The sequence below is a fragment of the Vigna unguiculata genome, chromosome 3, assembly GCF_037176805.1.
Source record: "Vigna unguiculata cultivar grain cowpea cultivar isolate G323 ecotype 2 chromosome 3, ASM3717680v1, whole genome shotgun sequence".
NCBI classification, from domain to species: Eukaryota; Viridiplantae; Streptophyta; class Magnoliopsida; order Fabales; family Fabaceae; genus Vigna; species Vigna unguiculata.
The window spans coordinates 10,559,585-10,570,801 of NC_140794.1; the positions used below are offsets into that span (position 1 = coordinate 10,559,585).

Here is an 11,217-nt window from a genome sequence, read left to right on the forward strand (position 1 = left end):
AATGTTCTAACGTGTCTCAGGTTTTCATAGTGAGAGTTTTCGAACTAAGAGTTGATAATTCATAAATAATTATAAAAAAAAAAAAAAAACGTTGTGACGAAGTTTGAATATCAACATGATTTTGTTTATTCAACTCTTATTTTGAAAAACAACATTTTGGGACCCAAAAAACTTCATCCATAACATGAATTTTCAAGTGGCATTAGACAAAGTTTAGAAAAAGTTTTAAAAGACTAACAAGTGATGTTACAATTGAATATGCGAGATTTGTTTATTGCATTTTTTAAGTTATAAAAGTGCTTTATGCGCCGTCCACCGGTCGTGTAGCCACAAACGTCCTTGTAATTGAAGCCAACTTGTGATAGAAAGAAATAAGCAACTTTCAATTCAAATTTTCTATTATTTTCACTTATTTTAAATTGTATTATATGGCATAAATTAAAATGAACTCAAGTACCTAAAACAATGGTAGTATTAAAGCTGTTATATTTTATGGATAAGAATACCTTTTTATATGTATTGAAAGAAAGTGTCCTTTTTAAAATTTAAAATAACAATTGTTGTGTTTTTTTCTGATTGTCCTCGAATCTTAAAATTGGGATATTTTTTTTTCCGAAAATTTAAAAAGAAAAAGAATCGTTCAACCGTGAAGGAATACCTTTTCTATATGAAAAAAAGTTAGAGTTTTATATATTATATGCATTTTATTCTAACGGTCAAAATGGAGGTCCGAAATTAAGCCGAACTGTTTGTCATAGAGGAAAAAGTGAATCACTCAAATGTGAGCCATAAATTTTATAGATGAAGAATTTTAAGGTCTAGTATTCTTGTAATAACGTTTTGTCTCTTTCTCGAACATTATTAATATTGTCTAACAATATTATCTAATTGTAGCTATTTGAACTTCAAGAAATCAGAAAATACATTATCAACATATTATACACATATTATAGTAGAGATGAAAAATGTTAAATTCTTTAAATATGTTTTCCTTTTCCATTTAATGGTTAATCGGACATTTGAACAACCTAAAATATCAATAAAATATTAATAGTGATGATGTGTGTGAGAATTTGACGAGAATTAAGATATGGCAAAAGAAAATTGGAAAATGACTTTTATATTTACCTAGTTAAAAATGATTTAACAAGTTTTTTACAAATTACATATATTTCTAGTACAAAACATTGAGATAAAACCATTAAAATTGGAATTGGTTCAACTAAAAAAATAATATTTGGACTTCTAAATTTATTTAAGGAATATATCTTATTGGTTATAAGTGGATATTTAAAAATAAGTATCATCCACTTGTAAGACTTCGATATTTAAAAATTAAAAATAATCTATTTCTCAACTTCGATATGTTGAGTAGTTATTCTCAATGTCATAATCAAAAACATTGGAATATACTTGTAAGACTCATGAAATACTTAAGATGTATAATAGATTATGCCATTGAATATATTAACTTTTCTATTGTACTAGAACATTACAATTATGTTAACTGAATCGCTGATTCAACTGAGAAAAAGTCCACTAATGGTTATGTGTCTACACTTGTTGGTGTGATTACATAGAGATCAACTAAGCAAACAATTATTGCAAGATCAACAATGAAATAAGAGTTTGTTGCCCTTGAGATGGTTAGAAGTGAAATTGAGTGGTTGAAAAACTTCTCGTACATTCCATTATTAGTGAAACTAACACCATATATATACATCAATGCATTGTTATTGCCAATCGACAATAGCTATAGCAAAAATAAACATATATGATTGAGACACAATTTGATAAAGCAATTGTTAAAAAGTGAAACAATTTCCATTGACTATGTTAAGTTAGAACATAATCTAGTAGGTCCTTTGACAAAAAAATCCAACGAAGAAACATGATTTTAGAAACATCGAGAGAAATGAGACTCAAGCACTTGCAAAGAAACAAGTGATGAAAATCCAACATTTGTGATTAGGGATCCCATGAATTAGGTTCATATGGATACAAACAAGTCACTTGTTAGTTTTACTAGTACTAAAATTGATTATAAATCAATTATGTCCATTTTTATATTGTGTGTGAAAGTGTGAAATACTATATTATTAAGAGGGTAAACTTTGTAGTTAAATTTTTGTGGTAAAGAATTTTTGCTTCTAAGAAAATTTTTAATGATTTTTATATCATTTATAGGTGATGTATGATTTGCAGCATACGCTTAACGAAATCACCTATCAAAATGTTGAGTGAGGTCGCTTGCGTAAGATTTTGACAAGATCTCTAGAAGACTCATGAATATTAGATACGTGCATGACCTAGTAAGCACAAAAAAAAATAACAGATGGAATTGTGAGATGTGTATTGTAATTGATAAATTGCTAACAACATTACATATTTTTTATTTAAATAACTTGTTATATCAACTACATCGTGTTAAGTTTCTCAATCTATGACTTGTTCATATAGTTTGCTACACCAGCTTTAGTGCATTACTTTTATATGAGACCTAAATTTCATTCTTTTGTTCTTTCTATCTCTTGCCTTTTGCCTATATGTGGGAGATTATTATAAAAACAAAGTATAATAGAGTATTACAAAACCATGACCTTGGAACTAAAATCCATGTTCCACGAAACACTCCACGCCAAGATTCTCTCCACATGCAAACACCCCACATTGTTGTCGAGATCCTTTCCACGAAAATACTCCACAATATTGTTGCAACTACTTTGCAAGTCAAGGAGATTTCTTTGTAGATAAAGGAGTTTCATCTTTCTCCGCGAGTCATAGGATTTTTGACCCTATACTCCACCTATAAATAGGTGCTCGTATGCATCTCCAAGTTACATTTTTACTCATTGTCACCACTTGTCTTTACTTCTCTTATATCTTGAGTTATTGCTCTTTATAGAATTATCTTACTAGTTTTTAATTTTCAATTGCTATATCCTTGAAGATTTACGCAATACATAACATATTAATCCTTAAAGATATGATTATGTTCTTATAAAATTATTAATAAAGCTCTCTTATGAATAATAGAAAAGTAGTAATGTTTATTATACTTCAGATCTTATGTTGAATATTTACCAACTTATAAATTAAGATAAAATATTTCTTTCAGCTATTAGCTATTGAGAACTATGATAATTAGGGGTGGCAATGCGGGCTGGGTTGGCCCGCTCCGCCCTGCACACTTTATGAAGGCTGAAAACACTGACTTGCCCTGCATATTCCTTAGCTTGTTGGCCTGCGAGCTGGCTCGCTTTTTTTTAATTTTTTTAATTTTTTTTAATTTTTTTAATTTTTATGATAAAACTTTCAATGTTTAAAAATTGGGAAACTTTAAGAAGTTCACAAAATTAAGTAAATACTTTGGGGAATTAGATGATAAATTGATAATTCAACATTTTTATCATATTCATACTATGACATACCCAATGTATTCTTTTGTATTCTTTAAATTTTAGCATATTAAAAATTACATAATACTAATACTTGTCTTTTCCAATTATAGAAGAATTTGAAACGTTAATACAAGAGTTCATAAAAGAAGTAATTAATATACATAAGTGCAAGTTGTTTTTATTTTTATTTTATGCGGGCTTGTGGGCCAGTTCGCACGTGCTGCGGTCCTACGAGCTCACTACCCTGACCCGCCCCACATTTTTTTCGCAGGCCTGCGAGCCGGCCCGATGGGCTAGACCCTAATTGTCACCCCTAATGATAATATATCTATTGATTTTGCTTCTCCCGAAGTGAATCCATTTCTTTCTAAGGGTGTGTTTGGTTCAGTGTTGGAGAATTGATTCCAACTGAATCAATTCTCCAACGTAGAAACAATAATTAATTGCTTCTTATTCAACGTAATATTTTTACTTTTTAATTAATTTTAAAAACCAAATACATAATGATTTTACATTAAAAAATTAATTTTATATCAATTTAACACTTAATCAAAGATCCAAATAAGTCGATAAGACGATAAAACAATGAATAATGAATAAGTTGATTCATAAAATATAAATCAACCACGTGGTCTAGTATCACTACATGAACATTACCTTCAAAATCCAATTAGACTAGTTTTAAGCAATTTCGGGAACATCTCACTCAAGAATCAAAATCATGGATAATGGGGTCCCATGTTATCGTCTTGTTCCTTCCCCTACATTACGAAATTTGCTTGTGTGTTGCATTTAATTTGAAGTGATGGTGATGAAGGGTAGAGTACAGATTAGGCAACGGAGAAAAGGAGTTGACAGCACCCTTGTCTTAATCACTCACGTGAACAGTGAACAAAAGCAAGGATCTAAAATCCAGGTTTCAAGAATCGTAATCACTGTCTCCATCACAAAAACAAAAACCTCACGCCCCATCTCTCTGATCCAAAACTGCTGGTATTAGAAATCCTAGGTGCAAACCAAACCTTCAAAAAACTAAAATCACATATTAACGTTGGTGTGTAACACTGTAATCAAGAACATGTCCCCATCAAAAATGGCGTTGAACCTGAAACACTAGGTGACGTGGCCCAACATTTAAAACCTAAAACCACTTTTCATTCATGCTCATCACATCCACTCATAGCTCATCTCTATTCAACTAACTAATTTGTTTAGACCAAATCAACCAATTTTATTAATCTTAATAAACTTTTCGAATTTCTTTATTTTGCCGGCCAGAAGTTTAATAACCGAAATGGATAACGACTTTATACCGAGGAACAATTTGTAGCCACTCATCCCCAGCAACTCAGACAAGAAACATAAATTTCAGTTTCATAGTATTTAAATTCAATTACACAACAAACCGTTCAAAGAGATGTGTCCACATAATATGTTTGCATTTTCACCATCTTCTCCATCGATATTAATTTTAAAGCTTCACTGTGACAATGACACCTCCTATTTCCAACCAATTATTTTAAATTCATCATTGCTTCTTTTCACCAATTGTTTTTATTTATTTTATTCTTTTCCTTTGCACAAATAATTGTTCGCATCATTCCAAATTTGAAGCTCCATGAAGCCGTGTCACTTTCCAAAATTCAAGCAAATATTATCATTTTCTTTGGGACACTTAAGTTTGAGGAGACGTATAAAGTAGTTAAATTATTGAGTGGAAGAAAGGAGCTAGCAAAGAAGTTCATTTTGTATGTTGAAGTGGTGTGGTTTTAATATTTTTTTTAACAAAAAGTAGTATTATTTTTAAAGATTCCATATGAGTATACTTTTGAAATTCTTTTCATTGCTAGCCAAACATTTAATTTATTTTACCAAAATGTTTTTTTTTTCATTTTTAATTCACCCTTAAAATTATCATTATGAAATATTCTTATAATCCAAGTATTAAAATAAAACAAATAAATGTATTAAAATATATTTATAACAATTTAATATATTGAAAAAACGAATAAAATCATTTTGTATATCTTTAACATTTGAGATCAAGAATTACGCAATTCAAAGTATGTTAATATAGACACTGAGAACAAATTAAATTAATAAATTGAAGATAATAATTTATACTCCTTCAATCTTCATCAAGAAAAGAGAACACATGCAATCTCCATAATGTGACACATTGCAACTTATATATGAGTAAGAACAATAACATAATTATTTTTCAAATTGTGTATTGCTTGTTTTGATTTCCTCAAAATAATTAATTACTACAAATACTATTTTTATAGTGGAAGGAGAAAAAAAACTTATGTCAAATTCTAAAAGTTAGATTCCTTTACATCTTATCTTTAACTCTTATTAATGGTTTTATAAACTGTTATTTCTCACTTCAATGTTTTTCTAATTACTTGAACGGAGTTGTTACTTCTCAAATAAAAACGGATATATTACTTAAATAAAGATTGTACATTTAAATTACCTTCTTATTATTTGACCTTCGAGTCAAGTTGAACAAGAAGTTATATTTAGACGAAGTATTTTTGTTGAAAATACTTAATCGAAAGTTACTCCTCCTTTGCATTATAGCAATATTCAAATAAGAATTTAAAACATCTACTTCAAACTATTAATGACTTGAATGTTCTAAGCGTCTTTGGAATCTCTCACGCATTGGTCTATTGAGTTGAGTCCAATGTGATTATGTCGCTTTAATTATACACCACCGAGAATACAACTTCATTATAAAGAAAAAAAAAAGGTTAAAATCATTATAGGAATGACTGCGAAAAGTTAAAACTTTAATAGAAATACGAATTTTATATGTAAAATTATTCTTTGAAACATGATTTTTCTATTCGTTAAATAGTTATTTCATGTATGATTTATTTAATTTTTCAAAATGGCACTATATTAGACTATTAGTGTTTATCCGTACAATATGCTTCAATATTTTTTAGGATCGTAAGTAGGGCAATATTTTCGCTATTTTTTATGATGAAAAAAAAACATAATAAAGTAGGTGATGCAATGAATAGAGATAAAATTATGTAAATTAATTACTCAATATAATTTAGCGAATAATTTTTTATTTAATCGTGGGAAAGAGAAAGCTTTAAAACTGATATTATAAAAAAGTAATATAATCTTGATTGAGTGTATATATTATTAAAGTGTTATATATATTCGATGACATTACAGCCTGGGCATTTTTGTAAAAATTAAAAAATATTGAAAACAGAAGGAATATGAGGCATAAAGTGGGTGAAGGAGGGGGGTCCTATATAAATTCAGAGATCAACCGCAACAATGCCAGCGGGGGGGAATCTACGTGTCTCTGACACCGAATCCACATTCTAAAGTAACGCTTCCACTTCTACTCACCGGAGAATGACGTCACACTCTCACTACCAACCTGACCTAGACGCCGACTCCGTCACCTCCTCCCCTCGCTCCGATCATTTCCACGACGCGCCGCCGCGCGTCCGCTTCATGTGCAGTTTTGGCGGCAAGATCCTCCCCCGCCCCCACGACAACCAGCTCCGTTATGTCGGCGGCGACACTCGAATCGTCGCGGTCCACCGCTCCATCTCCTTCTCCGCCCTCATTCTCAAACTCTCCAAACTCTCAGGTACAAGAAAACCAATCTCAGACCACATCCCTCGTCTTTGAATTTTTAATTAAAATTATAATTTCTGTTTCTGTGGGGGGTTCTATTGGATGCAGGCATGACCAACATAACAGCGAAGTACCAGCTCCCGAACGAGGATTTGGACGCGTTGATTTCAGTCACGACGGACGAAGACGTGGAGAACATGATGGACGAGTACGACCGCGTTGCACAGAATCAGAACCCGCGATCGGCGCGGCTTCGGCTCTTCCTCTTCCCCGAAGGAGAAGACTCTCGAACCAGTAGCATCAGCTCGCTATTGAACGGCTCAGCCAAACGCGAGAACTGGTTCCTCGACGCGCTAAACGGTGGCGTTTCGGGTCTCGAGCGTGGCCGCTCTGAAGCCTCTTCCATGGTCTCGGAAGTACCCGATTACCTCTTCGGATTAGACAACTCCGACGAAACACACCAACGCGACCCACGACCCAAGGACCGACCCGTTCTACAAGACAACGTTTCCGTTTCGGATCCGGGTTCTCCCGCTCCGATTGTTTCCTCACCGTACTGTTCCACCTCATCAGCGCCCTGCGTTCCTTCTCTTCCGAACCTTCCCCCAGTAAAGACTAAACTTTCAAACTCTGTTTCTGATTCGGACTCCAAGGAAAATCAAATCGAACCTGAATCGGAACCTCAACCCAACCTCAACCAAAACCTCTACCCGGGTAACCCTGTAGTCCACTATCCCCAAGAATCTCCTTATTCTGCTCATACAGTAAACCCGGTTCCTGTTTTCTATGTTCCCGGACCGGTTCGACCGGGAACTGTGTCGGTTCCTATGCAGCAGACACCTTACCCCTACGTTCAACAACCATACCATGCAATGGTGCCATCTCAGGTTCCCATCGGCTACCATCATTTGATTCCGGGTTCGGGTCAAGTATATGGCGCAGGCGTGAGGCCGGTGTCTCCACTGCAACCTTACAACCCTTCCGCCGCAGTGGTTCACGACGGTTTGAAACAGCACGTGTATCACGCCGTGCCGAATTCCGGTCCGCTTCCCGTTCACCCGATGATGCCCATGACCGGTGCTGATGAACTGCAGAGAGGTGGAGCGGAGTACGTGATGGGTCGGGGCCCCAATTCGCTGAATAACTGAAGCGGTTTTTGTGTTGCGGGTGCTGAATTATTATTACTACAATCATGCAAATGGGTAATTCATGTGTACACGTGTGCCTGCACCATCAAGTTTGGGTTTTTTCCCTTATTCGTTGAATTGAATGCATTACAAACCGAAAATGGTAATTACATGAATTTCTTTGAGCAAGTTATATCAGGTTGTACATTATAATAAATAATAAATAACATTATTGATAAATAATATTTCGTTTTGCTGCCAATAAATTTTGCTTTTGGGTATTGTTGTTGGATAAAAAAGAATTCGCAGATTTTTTTTTCTGCCATTTATGTAGAATAAAATTAAACAAGAGCTTTAAAACTGATTTAGTAATTAAGAGAAAAAACGATTTTTCTTTTTAAATTGCTTTTTAAAATTTTGATAAAAATCTAGACTTTACCTCTGATTTTATTCTTTTTTTTTTCTTGGATCAGTTAAGATATAGTGGAGCTTAAATCATATTTCACGAATTGTAGGTATTTGGCCATGTTGTATTTCAATAAGCAAACACCGCTGGGAATCTTTTGATCTGATCTCAACCTGTATAAAAGAAAGAAGGTTTTGTATTTTTGCTATTAAAGAAAGAACCTTTATGAGGAGAAATATTGGATAAGGAATGTCTTAGGTGCTCACATATTATCTACAATAAATGCATATTATTTTAGTTATAACGTTAAAAAGATGGTTAAAGTATAAAATATAGATGCTTTCTACATGTTTCTTCTTCTTGCTTACCTTAGCTTAACGAATCTCTCTCTTTTTCAACCCAATAACCCTAATTTTCAACTTCAGTATATGAGTTTTAAGAGTCTATTTAAATAAATATCTTCGTAATTCTTTATTTTATAAGGGAAACAAATAAAAAGAAGAAAAAGAAAATTAACATTTCCATAACTAAAATTAGAGTTATTTAAAATCAGAGCAATTCAATCAAATAACTACAAATTCATCTAAAAAAATAAAAGTATAAAAACAATTTTTTTAATTTTTCAATTTATACTTTTCTCAATTGCGTGATTTAGTTCAAATTCAAAAAAAAAAAAAGGAATAATTAACCCAAATTAAACTAACGGATGTATTCAAATAAGTACAAAGTTATATATTTAAAATTAATTAACAACCACAAATAACCATATAATTGTAATGTATTTAAACTTAAATATTGTACAGTTGATTTATTAATTGCATTTACAATACATATAATAATAAAAATATGATAAAAAAATTGTATTGTAATTTTTAGCTATAAACTTGCATAGTTAATTTATGAATTCGAGATAAAGTTAAAATTATGAACATAATAATGATTAAAAAAAAGTGATGCATGTATAATGTAACATTCTAATTTTAAAATTTACACTATTAACTCAATTATTATATAATGTAACATCATGTCACAAACCACACTACATGTAGTTCCTACTAAAGTTGAAAGTAAATTTAGTCAAACATTAAAGGTGTATTTCCTTTAGTGATAGTGTTGTGGATTATTTATGGAAGCATAAACAATTATTCTTCGTTTCATAACTTAAGAGAAGTTAGGTTAGCAGTATTGTCATTGAAGTTTATTGTTCTAAATGGACTTTAAATTCAATATCTAAACTCAAATAATATCAACTTATGATTTCACCGTGAGTCTAGGGTTGAGTCTTGGGATTTAGTGACGAGCTTACAAAATCATCTATAGACATTTTATGCCCAATCATTCCAAAAAATGTTTGCATACTTTGTTTTATTGCGGTTGCTGACACAAAATTAGTTGATGCTTATTCTTCGGATACCATCATTACTTCTTTTTTGGGAAAAAGAAGTTCATGACTCATAGGCCTTCTACCTTCACGCAACATTGTTTCATTAGGCTTTCGCCCATTGCAAAAAATGTACTTGTCTAAAGACCGAGATTCACTATTTCAGACAAACATATGCGTGTGTCAAATGAAGTTTATATACATTTTAGCTTTAACTTGAATTCTAAGAGATATTTGAATTGAGCTTGAAATTGATACAAATCTCTTAACAACATATGGTGAAGACATTCTTTGCATCACAAATTTAAACTCTAGTTATATTCTTATAAGTTCATGCTAGATTACCGACGTAGTAAATATCTGCATAGTACTTTATCATGAGTCAGACTATGCACTCATTATTTGTTCAATGCCTATCTAACACAACCTTTTCATGATTTAAGCTTTAAACTTTGTTATATTTAAATACTCAATTAAAAAAATATGATGTTAGACTTTTTTTTCTCTAATAATTTTATATTAAGACTCTCCTACATGTCTTACTTCTAAAAAAATGTTTACAAATTCTCTTTTTTTTATTCATATAATACCAATAAGAAGAACATTGTTATTTCTTTTCAATTTCTCCTCTACCTTTTTGTCGTTGTTCTCTTCCTTGTACCTTGTACATAGAGTTCCTCACAAATGATCCTTCATTAAACTCATTATTCTTAATGCATAACCTATACATTAGAAGCATAATGCACAAGTGACACATCATAACAAAACACGTATTTATATCCATTTTTTCCCTTCTCTTGAGAGAACTTTCTTAAAAAAATTAATTATTGATAAAAACAATACATACCTTGTATCGATAGTATAGCTGTAAAAAAAGTTGTTCAATGTCTCTAATTTAATTTTTTAAGTGTTAAATTTATCTTTGTATTTTAGAACATTTTAAGCATTTAAGACAAGACTTATAATATCAAATAATTTAACCATAAAATTGATTAATATTACATAATCATGAATTATGAAATAATATAAGAAAAAATTTAGAAACTTGTTCTTAAAATAGGGATGACCGTGAAAGTGAGACTCAAAAATCCAATTTATTACTTGTATTTGCAAATATTAACAAAGCTTTCATAGCTCAGTTGGTTAGAGCACCCGTTTAGTAAGCGGGAGGTCTTGAGTTCGACTCTCAATGAAAGCATTATTTTTATATTTTTTTCTCTTTTTTCTTCATTGCTATGAATCAACAATCGAATCAATGCTTAATGTTACGAAAGATTACGTAGTTCG

At 31.6% G+C, this 11,217-nt stretch overlaps 1 protein-coding gene and 1 non-coding gene across 2 annotated transcripts; both read left to right on the forward strand.

Annotated features, from left to right (window-relative positions):
• The first annotated feature begins 6,680 nt into the window (after positions 1-6,680).
• LOC114179094 (Octicosapeptide/Phox/Bem1p family protein) lies at positions 6,681-8,386 on the forward strand. The gene is made up of 2 exons (XM_028065310.2): positions 6,681-7,029; positions 7,125-8,386. Exons 1-2 carry the CDS (start codon positions 6,789-6,791, stop codon positions 8,162-8,164), a joined length of 1,281 nt encoding a protein of 426 aa, XP_027921111.1. The 5' UTR covers positions 6,681-6,788; the 3' UTR covers positions 8,165-8,386.
• A 2,668-nt stretch (positions 8,387-11,054) lies between these two features.
• TRNAT-AGU (transfer RNA threonine (anticodon AGU)) lies at positions 11,055-11,128 on the forward strand. The gene has a single exon. It is a non-coding gene; the product is annotated as a tRNA-Thr (tRNA).
• The last annotated feature ends 89 nt before the right edge of the window (positions 11,129-11,217 follow it).